This window comes from Bubalus kerabau, chromosome 21 (assembly GCF_029407905.1).
Source record: "Bubalus kerabau isolate K-KA32 ecotype Philippines breed swamp buffalo chromosome 21, PCC_UOA_SB_1v2, whole genome shotgun sequence".
In the NCBI taxonomy this organism is placed as follows: domain Eukaryota; kingdom Metazoa; phylum Chordata; class Mammalia; order Artiodactyla; family Bovidae; genus Bubalus; species Bubalus kerabau.
This window is the reverse complement of record NC_073644.1, coordinates 36,180,560-36,204,356: the sequence shown is the minus strand read 5'-3', so window position 1 is coordinate 36,204,356 and position 23,797 is coordinate 36,180,560. Positions and strand designations below refer to the sequence as shown.

At 47.3% G+C, this 23,797-nt stretch overlaps 1 protein-coding gene across 3 annotated transcripts in view; it reads right to left on the bottom strand.

Moving 5' to 3' along the window:
* NPC1 (NPC intracellular cholesterol transporter 1) overlaps positions 1–22,667 on the bottom strand; it is a 43,489-nt gene extending 20,822 nt beyond the window's left edge. Inside the window, exons 1-9 of one of the 3 annotated variants that reach the window (XM_055559731.1) lie at positions 22,415–22,667; positions 11,632–11,754; positions 10,605–10,711; positions 8,364–8,539; positions 5,612–5,779; positions 4,585–4,834; positions 2,793–2,866; positions 1,885–2,255; positions 448–674 (exon numbers count right to left, since the gene is read on the bottom strand). In XM_055559731.1, the coding sequence (XP_055415706.1) occupies positions 448–674; positions 1,885–2,255; positions 2,793–2,866; positions 4,585–4,834; positions 5,612–5,779; positions 8,364–8,539; positions 10,605–10,711; positions 11,632–11,754; positions 22,415–22,471 (1,553 nt within the window). In that variant the 5' untranslated portion in view covers positions 22,472–22,667. Of the gene's footprint in view, positions 1–447; positions 675–1,884; positions 2,256–2,792; positions 2,867–4,584; positions 4,835–5,611; positions 5,780–8,363; positions 8,540–10,604; positions 10,712–11,631; positions 11,755–14,563; positions 14,926–14,953; positions 15,087–22,414 lie in introns of those variants that run through there. The other 2 variants (XM_055559733.1, XM_055559732.1) reach the window with 2 other exon arrangements.
* Positions 22,668–23,797: the final 1,130 nt, after the last annotated feature.

Genomic DNA, 23,797 nt, shown 5'->3' with positions numbered 1-23,797 from the left:
TTAGAGGCTTCTGTCTTTTCACCAAGAAACCAGCTCAGAAATGCTTGGGGTGGTGTGGCAGATCCAACTAGGTGTAATCCAGCTGGGAGGGAGTCAGGGGCTGGGAGGTACCTCGATGACACATGGTGAACACTCGACCTCAGGGCCTTTGCACCTGCTGCCCATCTACTTGGAAAGCTTTTCCCCAACTCTCACAGGCTCCCTCTGTTCCCCTCCGCTGCACTTGGAATGGCACCTCCCCTGCAAGCTCACCCTCGCCCCGCTTCCTTCTCCCATGGCATCGCCTGGACCTGGCGCTGCCTTGACCTGGCATCAGGCCGAGTATCGCTTCACCCTGAGGGTCCCGCTGTTTGCTCCCTGCCGGGGCTCTAGCACCTACAGCGGTGTGTGGCCACGGCAGCTGTCACCTGCTGGAGGGACGGAGGAAGGACCACCCCCGCCACGTACCGGACGCAGTAGAGGAAGTGCGTGTGGTAATCTGCGTACACGAAGAAGTCATCCCCGACTTGATGGTCCAGCACGGAGTGGCTGTTCTGGAAGTAGTTCAGCACACTCAGGATGGTGCAGTTCTGGTTGTATGGCGAGAGGGGCGCCACGCAGATGTCCCGCAGGGTCACAGTCTCATTGTTGTAAGAAGCACTGATGCTCTCGATGGCGGTTTGTAAGTCAAGGACCTGAAAGAGGATTTTTTAAAATAAACAAAGCCAGAAATACATCGGTTTTCCGTCAGATGCTGATTAACTCTTACTGCTCTGGTGGGGGGTGGTGGTTAGAAGATAAAAGAGTCTTTGGGGAAATTCCTTCCTGAGACAGGGCAGAAGACTGAGATAAATGAGGATGAAAATATTTTTAAGTTTACTATAATTTTGCTGAGGATCAGCAAACTGGGGCACTCATTGAGAGGGGGAGGGGACACCATGGCAGGCCACATCCCAGTGCAGGACACACCAACATGTGCCCTCCCACCTGGAGAAACAGTGACCACGAAGGGGAGCCCAGGGTCATCTGCTGGGTCTTCCTGACAGGCCCTCCCATCCCCAGCAACCACCACCTCGCTCCATACTATGCTTATTTACGTATATTCCTGTTATTTTCTAGTAAAGAATACAAATACACTGCAGGAGGTAAATGACAACGTGTGCACCTTTTGCAACAAGCTGGGAGAAAGCAATGGTCAATGGGTGCAAAAGATTCTATTAGACTCTTGGGAACATGCTGATGTTTTCTCAAGCTATCAGACATTCTGTAGGGCAAGAGCAATGTTGAGAGGAAAAAGTATGCAAATGTACAACTGTTCAGTAAGAAATAAGTGGGAGGCAGTTAATTTACAGATCGCTCTCCAGGGCGAGTGTGGGAAGGGAAGATGGACAGATTTAAAGGACTCTGTGGGAGCAAGGGGTGGATCTTATTCCAAACGCAAGCCAGGAGTCCACATTCAGGCAGTGACAAGGTCATTCCTGCAGTTGCGGGGTGGGGGCGGGGGGTAGTCCGCAGTGACCCAGCAGCCCCTCCAAGGTCTCCAGGACCACACAAGAAGTTTTATCCCTTTGGATCCTGGTGTATTACTTTTCAATTACTATCGGAAAAAAAATTATTAAGTTCCTAAGGTGAATATATTAATAAATACATTGTTTCAATAGAAACATGCTCTTCTCAATTTCAAGCAAGACCTTCTGTATGAAATAAATACAAAAGTGGTCTACAGTAAATTTTTCATTAAGTTCAACACTGATCACTTTTTTGAAAGTAAGTGAAAAGTGTCTTATCATTAAGGTTTACTAGATAAACCATCACACTCAGCCCGAAACCCACATCAAGTGAACTGGTCAAAAGCTAGCCCGGTGCCGGGTTCCTGGGAAGTGGCTTCTGCCAAGAGCCAATTACCTGGTGCAGAATGTCTACGGCAAGGGGAGGCCCGAAGGGCACGTCGGCTCCCGAGGGGTAGGGCTCGTATATGTGCGGCGAGGTGTGGGGGGCCCTGATGATGAGCTGCTCGGTGCGGAAGAAGGGCCCAAAGTGCGTGTCAAAGTACTCCTTCTCCCGGCGCGCCTGACTGCCGGGGGCCGACCAGAGGTCCACCGGGTCGGTTGTGACCTGGATGAACACCAGGCCTGAGGAACAGGCGGCGATGAAGGCCACAGAGAAGAACACGACACAGCCGGGGTGCCTCACGCAGAAGGAGCCCCACTGTTCGAAGAACCGCCGCAGATGGGCCTCGAAGGCGGCGCCCAGAGGGTCACAGCAGGTTGGCCCCCCTGGAAGAGCAGGAGAGGAAGGGAGGGTGAAGGTTAAGAGCCAAGCCACTCCTGAAAGTCGGAACAGGGCGAGTGTTAGCTACCACTGCATGCGGCGAGACTCACAGCCGCACAGGGACACCCAGGGACGTGCATGAGACCGTCCCCGGCCCCACCCAGCTACCTGTCTGCTGGAGAAGTGGCCCTGCCCACAGTGACCACCAGCCCCTTCCCGAGAGGGACAGAACTCATACATAAGCCTCTGAAAAGCCAAGTGCTCTGAGCATTCCAGCCAAAGCAGTTCCCTCCAACTATTCCTGCCCCGCTGCTCTCACCCCAGGCCAGGATCACTCTACAGATATTATGAACCAGGCGATTCCCATCCACCACCCCATTTCCAGCTGTCAGTGCCGCAAACAGAGGGACTCTGTCTCCATCACAGCCGTGTCCCCAGCACGAGCTCAGTGCCGCTCCCGGAAGAGGTGCGTCAACATTAAAGAAAGAAACACTCTCCTGCCAATGGTGCCAACCCTTTTACTTAAGTACAAATGTGCCTACCTTTGTCACTGGCGTTTATAGAGAAAGGTATATTGCCATCAATGGGGGTAAACTCAGAGACAAAATACCGTTTTCTGAAAGATAAAAGCACATAAGTCATGTTAGTGGACTTCAGCATCATGAGACTGTTCTTGACGGTCCCACAACCCTATTAAAAGCTTATTTCCTCATCCTGTTTGCTTCCTTCCTAACTGGTCCCTTCCTTTCCCTAAGTTCCCTTGCTCCGGGCCTCTCTGCTCACTAGTCTCCGGGGAAAATTTAAGAAGGTATTAAGAAGATAATTTCACCTTGTAGCCCTCACTCACATTTAAAAGTTTTAGGTCCTTTAAGAACACAGTGAACACTACACTCCAGGAACAACGAGCACATTTGGTGCCGAGATCTTGGTTTCTAAACACCCTTTTCCAGGGAAAGGAACCAGGGCTCCTTGCAGAAGAGGGTGCTTCTAGGGCTGGGGCAGGGAAAATACTGAAACATCCTGTGATTCCAGGAAAAAGAAGAAGCTTAAGAAAGGTGAGGGCATGCTTAAGAAACACACAGCAGCCAGCAGAAGGTGCTGCCAGTGGTCAAAATTGGGAAGATTTGAGCAAAAACATAAATGATGGTACGAAACAGAGATCACAGTTGCTTTTTTTTTTAAGTCCATTATGTAAACATAACTAAATAAATATTGGTTAAGTAAGTAGGGGAGAAGGAATAACAGAGTAAGTCCAGTTAGTAAATGGAGAAGGAATGAGGAAAACAAAATGTCCCCATTAGGCAAAAACCACAAGAGTTAAGTGCTGAAGACCCACGGATGGATGCTAAAGTCAGTGGACGACAGTTTGAGGAGAAATGAGGTATCAGCACAGTCTCAACACAGCTCCCAAAAGACGTTTATCAACTCCAAAGGAAGGAATAGTAGCTTAACAGTGGAGAAACCCAGAAGACACCTTCTAAACCAAATGATGTAGGCTAATATCACCAGTGATGAGACATACTGGCATCATAAGCCGTTGACGTGATACACTGAGAAAGACACGTCACGTCTGTGATGTTGTCAAAAACCTCCACCTAATCATGAGAAAACATCAGATAAAACCAAATCGGGGTACATTTTACAAAATAAATGACCAGCACTCCTCACAAGTGTCAAGGTCATAAAAGAAAAGGAAAGATGAACAACTGTCATGGATTGAAGGAGACGAACAAAACAAGAAGTGAATGTGACATGGGGTCCTGAAACAGAAAAAGGAAGAACCTTAGAGGAAAAACTGGTAAAACTTAAAAAAAGACTGTGGTTTAACTAATAATGGTATACCAATGTTATTTTCATGGTTTTGATTAAATTATATACTATCGGTGATGTGAGTGGTAACATTAGAGGAAGCCAGTAGAGATATAAATAAACTATTTCTGCACCCTTTTAGTAAGTCTACAATTATTTCAAAAGACAAAGTTTTAAATAAACCTGTTGTCCTAAGTCAAGACGCAGGTATCTAAAAGGACTACAGTATCGCATTTAAAAGGATTTGAATCAGATCTGGCTCAGTAGACTTTCTGTTAAAGAATGGGTCTTTTAAATCACACGCCATTTTGAATAAACCAATGAAACTAACTTTAAACATCTCAATGTCTAAATAGGCTTTTGATTGTTGACTAGTTGCAGGACATAAGCAAGTCATGGAATTGTATTAATGCAGATCTTTGTTCTTATTCTAATGAACCAAAGTCTACCAAGTGAAAACTTAGATGTGCCACTGGGTTAAGTTTGCTCTTCTTGTCTGGGGGGCTGGGAAACAAAACAGATTACCTGTAGCACCACACAGCAAAGAACGCTCCAAAGAACACGAGCAGGAAAGCCATGTAGGTGCTCCACATGATGACGTACATGGCGTCGAGACCCAGGATTCTCCAGGGAACGGGAGGGGGCGGGGGCTGGGGCTTGGGGCCGCAGACGGCCAAGCAGTCCTGGCAGCTGCACGGCCCCGTGACCTCGTCCACCGACTCGTCACAGCCCTTGGTGGCATTGTTCATGGGCTCCATCCCATGGGTCGGAAGATCTGTGGGAAGGAGTGTGTTGAGAATCTCCATTAAAGAAAATTAATTACAAGGGTTGTACTAAATTATATTTTAACCCAATGATAAGCACACTGAAAGAAGTCATGCAACCAGAAGAATAAGAAAGACTGGAGGTTTCTGGGTGATCGCATTATGCTTTGCTATTTAGTCCTCCAAAATTTTAAGTTAACCTCAATAACTTTAGGCACAGGGTTCATCACCAACATTCAAGTCCACCACATTTCAGTGTAAACTTCCAATCAAATGTTTATCTCCACTGAGGAGCTAGTTTAATACTAAGGCAGAGCTTCTGAAAAGGCTCCTTTTTTATTTTGTACTGGAGTATGGCCGATTAACAGTGTTACAGTTTCAGGTAAAAGGCAAAGGGACTCAGCCATACAGACACATGTCCCCATTCTCCCTCAGACTCCCCTCCCATCCAGGCTGCCACGTAACACTGAGCAGAGCTGCCTGTGCTGTACAGCAGGTCCTTGTCATTTATCCCTTTTATTTTTTGAAAAGGCTCTTTTTTTTTTTTTACAAATGACTTATTCCTTCAAGTATGTATCAGCACCTGAAGGCAACTCTTCCTCTCCACCCACTCATCCAGCCCCTGATAACCCAGGGGTTACCCCTCCAGCTACCTCTTGCTGGAGGAAATTCCAAAACCTCCTGATCTGAATTCATCTTCCTATTGCACATTAGGGTTCCTGGGCTTTAAAAAAACCGTTAAGTTCAATACACCAAACCTGGGGGGTGGGGGGGGTCTCTGTCCCCACCTGAAAAGACGGGGGTGATGGTGAAGGGCGCCTGGCCATTGTCCTTGTTGAACATGTACTCGATCCAGTTGGTAGCGTTGCAGGCGCTGGCCTCGCGCCCGCACAGCAGCCCCAGGGCCTTCTCGTTGCTCGAGGGGGCCTCCACATCCCGGCAGGCATTGTACATGGCTGGTGGGGGAGGAAGGGAGAAGGCTGAAACTGCTGCTGGAATTCACCGGGTGAGAGCTTACACGGGGCCTCTCACGTGTGAACGTGGAAATCCAGACACACTGCAGGCAGGGGCTGGGAGTCTAGACAGCAACCACTGAGGGAAGGAACGGAGGTCACCTCTGACACTGGCTTGTCACCCTGCAAGCGACAGGCTAGGCCAGATTCCAAGCAACTTAAAATCAAAGGCAGGACAAGGCGTGGCCATCCCAGTCCACAGGGGCCTGGAGAAGTGTCACCCCTGCGCAGGGAAGAGCACACTGAAGGCCAAGGAGGGAGAAGCAAGACCCTCAGGGCCTCTTCAGCCAGTGCAGCTCGCTCCAAGAAACTACCGCTGGTGAATGACGGAACCTCCAGGGTAAAAACTGGTTTCGTGACAGAGTTCACCTGTGAATGAACTGAGCTTTTAGTATGCATAAAGACACAAGAACTAGCAATGTCAATGACACTCTGCACGTAAGAAACCAAAGCTCTGCTTTGTTGTTGTTTAGTTGCTAAGTCGTGTCTGATTCTTTGTGCTCCACGCACTGCAGTACACCAGTATATTAACATTCAATCGCCAGTCCCTGCTTGTTAGAAACTTCCTAAAACCTTCTTCCCCTAAACTTTAGAGAGGTACTTAGAAATTCATTGTGCTTTACCCTCACTCTTGAAAGGCAGATTAGCTAGCGCAATAGTTTTTTTCAGAACTGTGATAACCCCACTGCTTTCGGGCCTCTAGCTTTGCTGGACAGAAAATCTCCAATTGTCATTCTTTTGAAGTGATTTCCACCTTTTCTGTACTTGCATTTAAGATTATCTGTCATTCAGATTTTATAGTTTTTAAAATGAGCTGTATTTAGTTACAAATTCCTTTTTTTATACATTTATTGAGATAACTCACATACAATTCACCAATTTAAAGTTATAACTTGATGGCTTTTAGCATATTCATAGATATGAGAAATCATCACCACAGTCAATTCTAAAATGTCTTCATCACCTTAAGAAAGAAACCCAGGACCTTTAACTAATGCTCCCTTATCTCCCCATCCCCTTAAGCCCTAAGCAACTATTAATCTACTTCTGTGTCTATAGATTTGCCTATTCTGGACATTTCATATAAATGAAATCATGAATAGTCTTTTGTGACCGGCTTCTACCACTTAGCATGACGTTTTCAAGGTCTATCCATGTTGCAGCATGGATCCTTATTTTATTTCTTTTTATGGTCAAATAATATTCCATCATATGGATATACCACATTTTGTTTATCTATGTATGTATCAGTTGATGGATATCTGAGTTGTTTCATACAGCCACCTTTTGGCTATTATGAACATATGTTTTCATTTCTCTTGTGAGTGGAATTGTTGGGTCATATGGGTAACTCCATGTTTAATTGCTCCAGGAACTGCAAGACTGTTTTCCAAAGTGACTACACTGTTTCACATTCCCACCAACTGTGTATGAAGGTTCCGATTTCTCTGCATACCTGCCAGAACTTGTCTTTTTATTTCAGCCACCCTATTGGCTGTCAAGTGGTACCTTGCTGTGGTTTTGATTTGCATTTTCCTGATGACTGATTTTAAGCATCTTTTCATGAACTTATTGACTATTTGTATAAATAACATCCTTGGAAAAATGTTTGCTCAGATTCTTTGCCCATTTTTAATTGGGTTATTTTCTTTTTGAGTTGTCAGAGCTCTTTATATATCCTAGACACAAGTCCTTCATTAAATACATGCTTTGCAAATATTTCTGCCTCTTTTTGATGGTGTCCATCAAAGTGCAAGTTTTTTATTAAATTTTTTTGGTTACATTTTTAATTGATCATTATAGTAATTGACTATAGTCGCTCTTATAGTCAACAGCTTTGCTGAATTCTTATTCTCTCATTTTATTGTTTTGGGGCCCATTCTTTATTCAGCTGCATCTAATCTATCTTTTAATCCACTTGCATGACTATTTCTCATTAACTGGATCTTCCAGTTGGTTCTGTTTCTAATCTGTTCATTTTCTTTCCCTAGGGTCCTTCTCTTTCAGAACTCTCATTTCAGTTGTTTTCAACAAACATGACATGGTCTTTTTCAGACTCTATGAGCTTCAGTTGCTGGGACACCTTTCTCCTGTTTGTCACATCTGCTTACTTTCCCTTATGGTGACTGGTTTCTTCACAGGCAAAATCTCTCCTCTGCCAACTAGGTCTCCCTTCCACCCCGCATCTCTGCAGTCTTGCAATAACTCATGAAGTTATGCATTTCATGTCCAACAGAACCTAAGCCCAAATGGTTCCTAAAATGTATAGAAATAAACTTGCACAAACTAAAAATTTCCATAAGGGAACTTATAGTTAGGAAAGAGTTAAAGCAAATACTTTAAGGAGATCGTTTCATAGGTTGTAGCTCAAGTCCCAGAAGACAAGCGAAGTAACAACTCACATTTCCATTGGCATTTCAGTGCTAACAGAACTGAAAACTGTCCTTTTTCACAGAGCTGACAGGACAACTTGATCCACTGTCCTGATATCAAATATAAAAGAGGGATAATTTAAAAGTTTACTTACCATTGGCAAAACTCTCTCCAACATAGTACTGTAATTCTTTTACATTTGTTTTCGTCTGGTTTGTAGTAGGATCAACATAATCTTCAGTTGCTGTAACGTTCAGAAACTGACTTTGTCGAGGGCTACATGTCAGCTCACAAAACAGGTTCACTAGGTTATAAAAACAGGATGGACATCTAAAGAAAAAGCAAACTATTTTGAATGATCTCGTGGGTAACAGGGCCAGCAAAAAGATGATTTAAAATACACAAAGACTATTTAAAATTTATTATAAATCGGCAAATGGATTACCATGAGGACATATTAAACCCAGCAATTCCAAACCTAAAACCTCATGTTAAAATAAAGACACATCTTTAAAAACCACCCTAATTACTAACATTTGTGCTGCCCAGATGTAATTTCAAGAAACAAATGCTCTCTGAATCCTGCACTTTATAATTTGGTCATGTTTCCTGTATTTTGAAGCCAAAAGGACTTAGGACTACCATGGTGACATTCTGATGGAGAATAAAAAAGGGGAAAAAGGAGATTTACACATTAGTGCTTTCATCTCATAACCTACTGAAGGGCTCTCTTTCAAGCCCCAGATAACCTTAGGCCGTCTCTAAACACAAGAGGATTCCCCAGGATTAGAGAAGATAAAAGAAAAGCAGTGGTGTTCGCCAGCTACATACATTTCAGAAGCACCTGGTTTTCATAAGAACCACAAGCTGTCCGCTGTGAAGCTTCTAATGTTGACCAGTTATGTGGCAGAAGACCTCTGTCTTCCCCTTTAGTTCCCTGTTATCTGCAAAAGCTATTGCTTCATCAGGCTTGCATTCTTGCAACACAACCAATCAAGACTGCCCTCCAATCTGCTCCCATCCAGATGACCACACATGACACAGAACGAGGACAGTCTGGTCTCGGCCTTCAAAGCTGCCGGTCTCGTGGGACTTTCCTGGTGGTCTGGTGGTTAAGACTCCTCGCTTTCAATGTTAAGGGGCATGGGTTCTATCCCTGGTCAGGGAACTAAACTAAGATCCCACACGCTGCATGGTGTGGCCAAAAATAAAACAAAAGCCTCCCGTCTAGTGAAGGAGCAGACACACACATCGACTTGCTTTCAGGAGTCCCACACTTTACTGTGACAGACAGGAATGACAAGTACACCACCTGAACAGAAATCACTCCTGGGGTGCACTGCTTCCTACCACTTTGCATATATTACAAATGTCTCTCCGTGTTACTCTGTTTAACTTCTACAGTTATCAGTTTGGACAGCTGCACAATATTCTGTATTAGCATCTCATTGCTATTATAAATAAAGCTTTGCTACCTCTGATGACACAGGAAATACTTGGCTATCTTTTGATGTAGATGCCCATAATGCCTCACGTAGAGTAGATGCTAAATAAATGTATTTGGCCGAATGACAGCTTCAATCTGGCTCCAGCAACAGCCATGAGATTTCCTTCCATAAGATACACTGGCTTGATTAGAGTCTCAACTCTAATGCTCTAATTAGATCATTTACTACATTGTATGTTGTCCTGGCAGAACATACAGAGGGATGGCTCTCCACTCTGCACTGCCAACTGGAGATCTGGCAAGAAACAAGGACGCCCGCCTGAGCCGTCACCTGCAGTGACACCTGCACAGAGAAGCACGTGGCCTTCCGTCCGCCTTCACCGGGGGCTCACACATGCTGCTCGGAAGGCCACCACCAGCTCACTCTTCTCAGTTTGAAAACTGCTGGGTAAGCCTGGAGAACATCTATTATGCGGCCCTTTTCACTGCCCCGGCCACAGAGAACACAGTGGACAGCAAACTAACTTTGACAAAACCAGCCGACTCTGCCAGATCAGGCTTGTGAACAGTCACCAAAGGCAGGCTCCAATGAGGAAGAGAGAACCACGCGCGAAACAGGGGAGGGAGGCGACGCAGAGGACTGTGTGGAGGAGGGTCTGGGGTCAGAGACCCGGGCAGGATCCCCGGAACCTCTCCTTTCCACCGTGTGAAGGGGCTCAAGTCTGAAAGGACCCAGACCACAATGCAGGTCCCCTTTGGGGTGAAGACATCTCAGAAGCAAACCAAGTAGCAATTCTGAATATAACGAGAGCGAGAACGAAGTCTCATCATTACTACTTTATCAAAAGTTCTTCTTTATCTCTGAGAAGTCCTAAGACAGCATTCTTAAAATGAAACAAGAACTAACTTCTAAACCCATTTTCTCTGCATGCCTGGCGGTCAACCCACCTGGACAGAAACTGCAGAGGCAGCTGCAGGTTGTCCTTCAGTGTGTGAAGCTGCTGGACATCACAGCAAAGACTGACATTGCCAAAGAAGAACCCTGGACAGAGTTCCTTTTGGGAGAGAAAACATGAACATCAGAGTAGCCAAGTGGAATAAACACAAACACTCCTCAAAGAGGAAACCACTTTATGCACATCATCCTTTTTTAGGTACACAAGGGTGACACACCTCTTTGCAAAGTTCTTGCAGAATTCTTTTAAAAGGCGATCAAATTTCCGCTAGATAACCAGCAATTCACAAAAGTAGAGGCAGTACAGACATTTCCTTTTTTTTTCTTATTGGGAAGCTCCTTTCTTTCCTTGACAATCATTTTACCTCTTTTTAGGTTACTTGGTTATGTTTAACCAGAATGCTATTTTCTGTGAGTCACTCCAGGAAAAGTCAAATGCCTTTAAAAATTGTGATGGAAGAAGCAGATAAGTCCAGAAGACCTGCTACCGTGTCAGCTGGATTTTAGATAACTGCAGCCTCTAAAGCCAGTCTTTTAACCTGGATTTTTCCAGTTCTTTTCTAATATCCCTGTGTATCAGGGATGGTAAAAGAGACAAGAAACAGATTCCTGGAGGCAATCAAAGGTCACAGGCTCTCGGTGGAAACTGGAGGAACCTCTAAAGTGAACAGAGGACAAATGAGTCACAGCCACTCAGCAGCCTCGTCTAGAAACAAAAGAGGCTAACTCTGAGTGTATTTTGAAGAAGCTGCAAAGAGCAACATGCGAGGTACCAAGACCAAGTCCCTCAGTAGTAACCTGCTACTGGGAAACTTTACAAGCAAGGTATCGTCAACCCCAGAAAAATGACGCCTGCAGAGTTAGTATGTTATCTTCTCTGTGCTAGAGGTAAGAATCTGGGACAAGAGTAGCCCGTTCATTCCACCTCTACCCCCACCCCACGGGGAATATCTACGGTGTAATCGCAGAGGATCTCTGATTAGTGTTTTGTGTTCCCAAAGCCCAAGATTACTCACTCACCTGCACTAGGTCATAGCCGTCCTGTGGCAATGGCTTTGGTGGCCCAGAATATCTGCAGTTGTATCTCTTATCTCCAGATGCGATTCCACACTCGCCATACCAAATGCAGGACTGTGAAAATACCTGCAAACGTCAACAGAAAACGGTTCACTAGGGCCTCAGGGATAACACGAATTTCAACACCAAAAAACGCCCTCATTCACAGAAGCTTCCAACAGTACCTGCCAAGCAAAGTAAAAGCCAGAGGCACCAGTTAGTTGAACATTTCGAAAAACATTAATTCAAATAAACCCAAAGCTCAATGCTGGAGAAGACTCTTGAAAGTCCCTTGGACAGAAAGGTGATCAAACCAGTCAATCCTAAAGGAAATCAACCCTGAATATTCATTGGAAGGACTGGTACTGAAGATGAAGCTCCAATACTTTGGCCACCTGATATGAAGAGCTGACTTCATACTGGAAAAGACCCTGAGGCTCGGAAACACTGAGGGCAGGAGGAGAAGCAGGAGGCAGAGGATGAGACAGCTGGATGGCATCATCAACTCAATGGACAAGAGTCTGAACAAACTCCAGGAGACAGTGAAGGACAGGGAAGCAGAGAATGCTGCAGTCCAAGGGGGCACAAAAGAGTTGGACACGACTTAGTGAATGAACAACAGCAAAGTCCAAAACGGACTTGTGAAGTCAGCAAAGGAAGTAATAGAAATTACTTACATAATTTCTACTTCCTGCTAGATTATTTATTAAAAGGAAGAGACAGTTCCATACAAGAATCACTATCAATCAGCATAGAAGAAAGCCAGATAGTATTATAAGTCTATGATTACTAAGGCTCTATTTTTACACATCAGGATAAGGAATTGCTGCTGCTAAGTCATTTCAGTCGTGTCCGACTCTGTGCGACCCCATAGACGGCAGCCCACCAGGCTCCCCCGTCCGTGGGATTCTCCAGGCAAGAACACTGGAGTGGGTTGCCATTTCCTTCTCCAAAGCATGAAAGTGAAAAGTGAAAGTGAAGTCGCTCAGTCGTGTCCGACTCTTAGCGACCCCATGGACTGCAGCCTACCAGGCTCCTCCGTCCACGGGATTTTCCAGGCAAGAGTACTGGAGTGGGCTGCCATTGCCTTCTCCATAAGGAATTGAGTCAGGTGTAAATAATGAAAGAACAGCTCCATATCTGCTAAGGTTAATTAATATCAGCACACCATGAGTAATGTGGGGAAAAAAACAACACGTAAGGAGGAGGAGCAAGAATGAGTATCTTGTCCTTGAGTTTAAGTAAAAAGCAAGAAACATGCATACTTTAATCACCTCAGAATCTTGAAGAAATGTAAAACCTCTTGCATAAAGATTTCTCAAGGGCCACTCCTATTCCCCATGTGAGAGTCACATGGCATCAGAAAAGTCAGGGGGTGCGAGAGTGTGACTCATCTCATTAGCAAGGCCACCAAGCTCTGCCAAGCTGGCCAGGGTCATGGCTGGCATGACTGTGCAGTCAGCTGTCCTGCAGGGAAACAGCGGCTGCTGAGAAGTAACCATGGCTTCCAAGGTGCCTGATGGGAAAGCCATTTTTGAAAAATGGGCACAGATGCAAGAGAGTGAACTGTCTCCAAGGACAAGGGCACGTGACCCACACACCCTGCAAGGAGCTGAGCAGTGCTGGTCCCTGATGAAAAGACACAAACCTCACAACAGGCCCTGAAAACGTGGGAGGAAAAGCAGGAGATGTAGGGATGCTGGGGGGGAAATCTAAGGGCCCACAAGACTTGCCTCTGAATTCATTCTTTCCATATTTTAAACCAGCAATTATGACTTACCCCAGCTTGATTAATTAAGTCATATGTTTAGGCCACAAGGGAGGGAGGGAACTTAGACAAATGAGGAAGTGACAAGCATTCAGCAATGCCACGTCCCAAACCTTTGGCAAGAACTTACAAAATTCCACCATTCCTATATAAAAAGAATCATAATTTTGTCTGTAAACCCAGTGGTTCTAGGAAAAGTACTGCTCTTCCCGATTCTGGGTTTCCCACTAAAAGGCCATCATCCATCTACTGAAGTGTAGAAAGGCGAGTAAGCCAAGGAGGGTAACAACTACTGATGTTGACCTGTAACTTACATACCAGGGACCCGCCCCTTGGGATTCTCACCCCACCCCACCCCTCTCCACAGAATTCTCAACAGACCAACAGGGCAAGCAGGTGCCGGCCAAGGGGCACTCTGGCTTATCACCCGCAGGAGTGACAGGAATCCAGTCAAAAAAAAACCCCCACAGCTCTAGCATGACTAACAGACAGGTATCTGGAGTCTAAGTTCCCCTTCCTCAGCACTCGGCGCTCTACGGGACAATAAAGATGACCCAGTGCTGTCTCGGTCCTATTTACAACATCATCCTTCATAATCTACACCATCTGTTTCAAAGCAAAGGTGTTTCTACCCACCAGGCAAAAGAGATGGGGGTGGAGAATGAGCTTGAGGGGTGGGAGGTCAGGAGTCCTGGGCTCTGATCCTCAATAAATGCAGAGCCCAGCTGCACCCGCTGAAGGTCACCCAGCTGTGCCGAGCAGGAGTCTCCCACCTCCTACTCACTCCTGACCACCCCAACCCTGGTTACGTCACAGTTCAGGTGGGCAGACTGAATTCGGGAATAAATGAGAAAGCACTTAGAAAGCCAGAAAGAACCACCCATCAAAAGTAAGGAATTATTCTCCAGGTTTTCCGAGAAGTATATGGGACTTCACCAAAGAGGTTCAAAGACCTGAACAAAATAAACCACCTGAAGCTTCTTCCAGGCCAGGAAAAAACTGGGCTCGAGTCACTGCTCTTAGGTTTGCTTTCCCAAGTCATCTGCTTGAAGAAGCATGAACCAGAGGGGCCCAAAGGTGCTCACAGCCCACCTGCTGGGTGTCAGGCACTGCTTTAACTGCTCTCACCTTATGAACCCAACACATCCTTACAGCATGAGCGAGAGGGCAGTGTTTTGTTGGGTTTTTCTTCTTCTTTTTTTGGTTACACCATGCCAGGTGGGATTAGCTCCTCGACGAGGAATAGAACCCCTGTCCCCTGCAGTGGAAGCCTGGAGTCTTAACCATTGGATCACCAGTAAAGTTCACGGAGGTGCTATTATTGTGCCCAATTTATAGATGAACAAACAGAGGCAGAGAGTTTGAATCCAAGAGCAGCAGAGGCAGGATTCAAACCAGAACATTCTAGTTCCAGAAACAGACTCTCAACAAGATACAATTAACCCTTTAGTGAAGGTCCTTGCTCTGGCATCAGCCTCCCCCAACCCTGTGGGCAGGCAGGCAACCCTCTGAGCTCACCCGCATGGCTGACCAGTGGGGGAGGCCTCGTGCCCACCTCCAGGCTCTCTCTCCACCTCCCCTGGGCTCAACTACAGCTGAAACCCAAGCACCTCCTTCTGCCCCAGGCCCAGCTGCTGCCAGGGTCCCGAGCCTCTCCGGGGATCTCCACCACCTGGCCCCCCTCTTGCCCACATGTTCAACCTCATCTCCACGTTGGTCCCTTCACCTGCTCCTCCCATAAAGGCGGTCCCATTTCCTTCCCCACTCAAACCGCCCCCAACCTCCCTCCAGCTGCACTTCCAACCACAACAGCTGAGATGCTCACAAGGAAACCAATCCTTCCTCCATCACCAGGCCCTCTTCAGTAGGGTTTAAAGCCCCGGGTCCTCTCCCACCAGCCTCCGGGAAGCCTCCCTGGTGCCGTCTCCCTCACCCTTGCCCTCCCTGAACCCTCCCCTGGGAGCCCACAGGCCTCCTCTGTCTACCTCACCACCTCCCTCCACCTGGTCTGTCCCCACGGGCACCACCTCCACCACCCTCACCCCATGGCACCCAGCAGCCAGCCACTGGCTAAGGGTGCCCCCGTCAGCTCAACCCCACAACAGGTGTGTGAATCTGGTACTAAAATAACACCATTTCACAGATGAGAAAACCGAGGGTTACACAGGTAAGGTGACTCTTCTGAGGCCACATCTGAGAAATGGGAAAGCCAGGCCTGGCTGGTTTGGAAGCTGGAGCACTTACTCCTTACGCTCCACCGGGATTACTCCTCTATGGACCACTGACTGGGCTGTGCTCATCCCTGCAGCCAGTCTAGAACCTAGCTGCAGTCCTAATGACCGGAATTTCCGGTCTCCAAATGGCCACAGCACTGCATCGGCCAGGACTTTATTAACAAAGACAAGGGCTACACCTTAAGATCCCTGGAAGAATCCCTGGAATGTGAGGGTGGCAGGAGCCGACACCCAGACCAAGGGCTTGGGCACAGGCCACACACCTGTCTTCCCAGGGAACCATGTGATTTCCAAAGGCAAGGTGCCTGGGTGAGAGCTGCCTTTACTGATACAAGAACACCTGTTGCTGCTTCATACCCATACTCCCCTGAGGAAGGGCAGATCCTGCTGATACTGAAAGTCACCAAGGTTTGAAGTCTGCCAGGACTCCAACGGGGGGCTTCCCTGGTGACTCAGACAGAAAAGAATCCGCCTGCAATGCAGGAGATCTGGGTTCAATCCCCGGGTAGGGAAGATCACCTGGAGATGGGCATGGCAACCCACTCCAGTATTCTTGCCTGAAGAATCCCGAGGACAGAGAAGCCTGGTGGGCTTCAGTCCAAGAGGTCACAAAGAGTCGGATACAACTGAGCAACTACACACACACACACACACACACACACACACAGCTCCAAGGGCACCAGACTGCATGTGAGCTCAGCGTTGGAGATGGTTGGTGGTGGCTGCATGACATGTGATATACCTAATGTCCCTGACTGTACTTTAAAACCGTGAACTTTATGTGTATTTTGACACAAAACAAGAGCTCAGATGTCCTTCACCACTTAAGAGAAAAGTCCAGTGGCAAGGACTGCAGAGAGCATGTTCTTGGTTATACTGAGATTAACCAGAGTAGAGTGACCATCAGTTGAAACACCATGAGTCTGAATGTCACTAACACACTCAGCGTCTCTAGTAATAAGTGTTGCAAAAGCTCCACTGAGCGGTGGGGTGGGGTGGGGTCGGGAGACAAGCCCAAACAAGGATAATTCTTCCTAGTTCATCTCATGGGCACCAACCAGTCTCTTACAGGGTGACTCGTGACCACAAGAACTATCTTATTTAAGCATTTAAACATTTGACCGATTCCTAAAAAGTCAAAAATAAATGATCATAGATTTTAATTACAGAATACCCACCGATCACAATTATTCAGACATCACAAGTATATGTGAGATAACAGGGGGCGCCCCCCTCAGCTCTCCACCCCTATCCCATTCCTCAGATTTAACAAATGTTGATGTATTAGATCATGGTCTTCCGGGCTTTCAATTTCCCCCAAAAGGTAAACCTATATAGATGCACCTACTCAAACACAAGTGAATTAACTTTTAAATACATATTCTCAAACAAATCTCAATTACCCTCCGTGACTGGCTCTACTTGAACTAACTGTAACTGTATTTATCCAGGTGCCCAAGGACAGACTCTAGCCCTTGTCTGCTGTCCCTTGTTTTCTCCACAGATTTCAGTCTCCCCCAACCCCACATCTTGGGACAGCCTCCCTTTGTACAAGCCTCACCCAAGACTCACTGCCAACACTGAATTTAACTGACTCCTTTCACCTGGTCTGGGTGAGCTGTCCTGGGGAGAGGCAGGTGGTGCTATTATTATGTCCAACTTACAGATGAGCAAACCTCAGATGTGGCCTCAGAGGTGCTCATGGGCATCCTTCCTCAATGCTCAAGTCACCAGGCGTCCTGCACCCAGAGCTCTGTACACGCCCGTTCCATAAGCTCCCCTGTGGATCCACCAGGACAAGGTGGATAAATTTTTTCTATTTAATATTTATTTATTTGGGCTTCCCTGGTGGCTTAGACTGAAGAATCTACCTGCAATGTAGGGGACCTGTGTTGGATCTCTGGGTTGGGAAGATTACCTGGGGAAGGGAATGGCAAACCACTCCAGTATTCTTGCCTGGACAATCCCATGGACAGAGGAGCCTGGCGGGCTACAGTCTATGCGGTCAAAAAGAGTCGGACACGACTGAGCGACTAACACACATACACATACGTGTTTATTTGGCCGAACTGGGTCTTAGTTTCGGCTCATGGGATCTTTGTCGCAGCATTTGGACTCTTTAGTTTCAGTACTCGAGGTTTCCTTCCCTGACCAGGGATGGAACCCAGGCCCCCTGCATTGGGAGCACAGAGTCTTAGCCACTGGACCACCCAGGGAAATTCCTAAACTTTTCCTAAGAGAGCCAGATACCGTATTAAATATGGTAGGCTTGTGAGCCCTAAGGTGTCTGTGGTACATACTCAATATTGTCTGCTGTAACTCAAAAGTAACCACAAACAACAGGTAAAAGAGGGGCATGGGTGTGTCCCAAGAAAACCATCCACAACCAATTTGCAGGCTCCTGCTCCAGGATGAAACAGAATTCATATATTTATGAGAATGGAGAAGTTGTGTATGTGGGCAGAGGTTGCAAGAGTATTTTCTTGCTGGTGTCTTGACTCCCCTGTAAGACTGTAGAATCCTAAAGGGCAGAGCTTGGGGGTTATACTTCCTCCGAAATCTTAATATCTCATCCAGTGCTCCCTGATTCAGAAAACATCCAAACATACACGATAAGTTAAAGGAGCTTGACTGGATTATGTAAGAAGTGACTTTGGCTTTAACCCAGAATTTAGTACAAGGCTAGGATGTCTCTGCTTTTAAAGGTTAAGCTATATGGCTATTTCACAACATGCTCTAAAGTTTAATTAATGGATATGTGACTGCATAGGGAAGCATCTTTCGATAATAATAGGAATAGCTCAGGACAGTTAAAAAAAAAAAAAAATGCCCCAGCTGCTATATGTCAGCAACTCTGGCAGACTCTAATTGGGAGCTCTGTGAAAGCACATCTTATCACATGGAGAAGCTCTGATCATCAGCAACAGAATCCTATACTTTAGGCTATTAAGTAACTCACGTTCAGTTGCTCACTGAACATCAATCAGGTTCTGGGCATAAAGCTGAGTGAGTTCTCCTTCCCTCCCCTGGGTTCTTTATCAGACACCCTATGGAGTAGCATCGCAGACTTTAACAGGTAGGAAAACTAGAACTCAGAGAGGATTCTCCAAGGTCACCTGGCTGGTAAGTGACAAAACCAATAATGAGAACCAAGGTTTTGAATGCTAAGGTAGGCGTACTCCCTCCCATCCCCCCCACCATGCCCATCCCACAGCTGCTGCACTGTTCGAACTCCAGCTCGGCTTGTACACTGATGTATCCTTAGATTGGGACAACATGCCAGGGATGAGTTGGCCCGTCTGCTACCATGCCCCTCCTGCTACACAGGACTGTTCACTTGCATAACTAGTGACTACCCTTTACGTACAACTCCAGGGAGTCGTCAAGTCCTGACTCACTTCCTCAGGATCCAGGACTGTCCCCAGCCCCATGCCTGTAACCTGACCAGCCCACACAGGTGGAGCACAGGGCCAGGTCCCTTCACCTCTGCTGATGTCCTGGATGAGGAAAGCTCCAGGCAGAACCTGGAGACACGCCCAGCTTCAGCTCTGGCAAGGGCTGGAATACCAGGGCTGGTCTGGCCAGTCAGAATAACCCAGGACAAGGGTGGAGGGGGTGGCCCGGAGAATGCTGTCCAGAGATTAAGCTTTGTATCCTTTGGAGTCAGGTAGGCAGATCAAATAAATATGACAGGACACTTGGGGTGGAGGCTGGACTGGTCTGACTTTTACTGACACAACTCTCTGGAATTCTGTTTTATAGCCAATCTGGGATAAACGTATCCACATAACAAATGATAATTTGTGTGAGCACCAGGCACGCCTTCAGATGGGTATTGAAGATACATTTTAGAGTAAGATGGGTTCAGCCAGTCTTCACTTTATAGATAAGCCCTGGGCTTGCAGTTTAACTGACTTGCTCGAGGTTATACTACTAGTTTGGTCTTAGATAAGCTCCAGCACCTACGAGTTTGAAAAATAATTCAACAGCCACAAGATCAAATAAAACCATGAAAGCGGATGGGGTGTATACCGTCCCCAGGTTTTTTTTCCCCCCGCTAAGGAATGTTCACTCAAGGTGACAACTGAACCAAGGGTTGGGCCAGCAGGCTAAATCCACTTCTGATCTATCACTGGCTTTTGGAGAAGCCACACCGGAGCCAGGAACAGGCTGTGAAACGTTATTGGCCAAGTGGAACATCTGCTGAACTTTAAATATGAATCATCTGGTAGGCAGAGTTGTTAACCCATTTTACAGAGGAGGCAGCTGCCTTGCCCAAGACCACTCCTGGTAAGAGGATGCATCAAGATCTGTACCAGGTCTTTTAATGCCAAGTCTTGTGCCAGCCTGTACATGCTTCCCCGGTGGATCAGGTGGTAAACAAACCATCTGTCATGCAGGAAACAGAGATTCGATTCCTGGGTCAGGAAGATCCCCTGGAGAAGGAAATGGCAACCCACTCCAGTATTCTTGCCTGGGAAATCCCACAGACAGAGGAGCCTGGCGGGTACAGTTCATGGGGTCTCAGAGACACAATTTAGTGACTAAACAACAACAAAACACCAAAAGCTGCTGCAGCCATTTAAATAAAGAACATTTAGAACTTCAGAGGAAAGGCATTCTAGTTGGGAATAACAATGTTATAGATGATGAAGCTTTTGAACTGGACCTTGGAAGATGGGCAGGGTTTTGACAACACTTTGTTTATTTAGCTAGAGAGCTAACACCCTTCACAGAGCTGTGGGTGAGAAGAGCAGACAAAGCACCCGAGATCAGGTTAGAGATGGCCCACTCTAGGCTTCCGGACAGGTAACGTGTCATCCATTAACACCCTGACAAGAGTCCCTTTTAGGAACGGAAAGAGGGGAAGGGTTACCCAGGAAAGAGAGTTCTTTGTTCTGGGTGATATGACAAACACTGAAGGAATACAAAGACCTATTCAGCTAGCTGTCTTCTTTTTAACCACTTGCTAATCATAATAATAATTAAAAAAAACTCATTTCCCTTGATTACTTATGCTAGTAAAATGATTGATCACAACATCAATCAAGGAATGGGGGAGACTGGGAAAGATTACCTACATTCGCTCCCATTTCAGAGGCTTATTCGTCAATGCTCTCAGGCTGAAAGATGAACCCATTCCTGATCTCCTTTGGAAAAACGGTTTTAATGGCTTAATTCCTACCTAGGCCTCATTATGGTCTATCTCCTGACTGTAATTTTTTAAAGTTTTTTTTTTTCTCTTGAGGAACTTGGACCATAATGAGGCCTAGGTAGGAATTAAGCCATCAAAACCGTTTTTCCTAAGGAGATCAGGAATGGGTTCACCTTTCAGCCTGAGGGAGCCAATCTTAAATACAACAGAAGTGTTTCCAATTCAAATTCACAAACCTTCTCAAGGCTTCCAGGAACGTTGCAAGTAACTTGTGACCAACCTCTGACCTACCCCAGAAGTCCTAGGAGGAGAGGCACTGACCGATTTCAGAGATAAGTTAAAGCTACTTAACCGGAAGCCTGCCTATTAGATCCTGACCTAAAACCTAAAGGAAACCAAACAGCTGTATTTTCAAAGCAAATAACTGCTACCATTCTTTGAGTTTTTACTACTGTGATGAGGCCCCTCCATACACCATGTTACTTAAGAATCCCAATAATCCTATGATGTGTTGTTTATCTTCAGTAAAAGTTCGGCTTGGAAGAGTAATGAGCCCAAAGCCACAGAGCTAGCAGGTGGTCTACGGGTTGACCCCATTCCAAACCACCTTCTGAAAACCTGCTTTTCTCTGCCTCTCCTCCCCACCAGGCACCAGACATGTGCTCTTCCAAAAGCCCACAGGGCTGACCACCCTCCATCCACCCCACCACAGGAGGCCCTTCCCAGGTCAGCCTCACCCAACCCCTGCTGAGAACGATCTAGTTCAAAGAGAGGTTTTTCTAGTGCAGGGAACCCCTTCATCAGCCTTCCCCTGTGACTCACTACACCCTCATCATAGACACGCCTATGAGTGGGCACCAGGGCTCGGGATTCCCACTGGATCTGGTTTAATCAGCACTAGATCCTTAGACATCCCCCACAACATCCAACCGCACAGTTTTCAAGGAGAAAACTGTAGATACACAAATAGCAGTGAGGCGCTCACGTCCAAGGCTACCAAAGCAAGGGAAAGCAGACCCAAGGAGTTCCAGGCCCATCCTCTCCACGGCTAGGTTTGTGACAAGGCGAAATTCAATTAACCCCCGCACCTGCGGGCCTCCGTTCCCATGGATGTAAAGAGAGCTGATAAGAAGTAACTTGCCGTCTCTGGAAGACCAAGGTGCCTTACGTGAAGCACTCAGGTGAGTTCCGATTTGGTGCCGGACTAACCTTTATTTACCTCTCCACTCTCCTTCATCTTTAGGGGAGAAGTCGGATCTCCTAAACAAATTTATAAACAATTCCTGTACAAATGGCAGAATGAAGGAGGGGTGGGGAGGCAGGTTAAAATGATAATCCTATCCCTTTCTACCCATTTTCTTCCTCCCTTCTTGATCCCACATCCTAAACCCAGAAATGAGATGACCACGGATGAAATGAGCTCAAAACAGGTCAAACAGGCAGCCCCCAGCTGCCACCGTCCTCCAGACCACTGGGAAGAGGACGTGGCCGGAGAAAGGCACCGGAGTCGCGGCAGAGACCGCCGCCCTCCCCGACTCGCGGCCCCACCACGTCCCCCACAGCTTGCCCGGGTCGCCGGCGGCCACTCACCTGCGCCGGGCAGAACAGCAGCAGGAGGAGGCCGAGGGCTGGGCCGCGCACGCTCATGCTGCCGTGGCGACGGGCTGCGGATGTCGGAGAGACTTGGCTCGCAGGCTCGGCTCGGCGCCCCGGGCTGTCTCCGGCTCCCGCGCCCGCCGAGGGAGGAAACCAGGCGCCGGCTGCGGCGGGCTGCGCGCGCAGGTCAGGAAGGACGAAGGCGTCGTCGGCTCCTCCCACTTCTGGGAGGAACCGTCCGAGCCGAGAGCCCGTCCTGGGGCGGGGCCGGAGCGGGTGAGGGCGGGGAGAGGGCGGGGAATGGGCGGGGCTAGTGGGGGCCCGGACCGCTTCTTGTCACAGCCGGTTCCCAGTCCCCTCTCTGCACTAATTCCGCCTCAGCCGCGGCGTGGGGCCAGGGACTAAGAGACCCGGGTAGAGCTGAACATTTGGAATCCGGCCTGGGAAGGATATTTCTGGGGTTGTCGCAACAGTGTGTGGTTTTGATGCTTTAACTCCTTTCTCCCCTTTTTGTCATTCCTCGATTGGAAATGGGAGGGCGAGAAGGTTTTAGCAAATCGGGGTGCGTGGGGACAGTTTTCCCAATTAAGATGCCACTTCTCAGCGGACCCAATTAGCACCTCGAGCAAGTTCTCTTTCCAAACCCAGTTACCCAAAGGAATCGGTGCCTAGGCACTTCTGGCAAATCTGGGGGCGGCGCCACGCGGTGGCCTGACAGTGTTGTGATCGGAGAGCTGAGCGGGCGGAGCGTGGCAGTGGGCGATGCCTCAGAGCCGCCCAATCTGTTTTCTGTCCTCTCAGCCCACTTTTGAAAAAAGTTCTAGAACCACACCATCTGCTGGCGGAGCAGAGCATGGCAGGGAACCCGCCCGTGGGAGAAGAGCCACCCCCGCAACCACCCCCGGGAAGTTTGACGCAAAGGTGGGACCAGAGTCCGTAAGTTCTAGGTGAAGTGAAGTAACACAGAGATAAATAAGCATCTTCGTTTTCGAGCCTTATACTTTTTTTGATCTGACACTTATTTTTGTTATATGCACTTCTGGTATCATTTCCCCTCAGATTTAATTATTAAGATCACTCAAAAGCAACAGTCATTTCCATTTTGAAGTTAGGAAAATGGACGCAAGGATCCCTCCTCCCCACAGTGGAAGCCGATGTACAGTGAAAAGACTAAATACACATCTGTAGCAATGATCAAAGCCAGTGGAGGTAGGACCATGATCAGGTAATGTTCTCATCCTTATTCTACAAGGCGACTGTCCCCTTGACTGATTTTGCAGTTACCGACTTGCCTACCCACCTCTTCAGCCTTGAAATGTACACCTGCTTGGCTGAGCACTAAACTGTAGGGATTCCCTCTGGACATTCAGCCTTGGC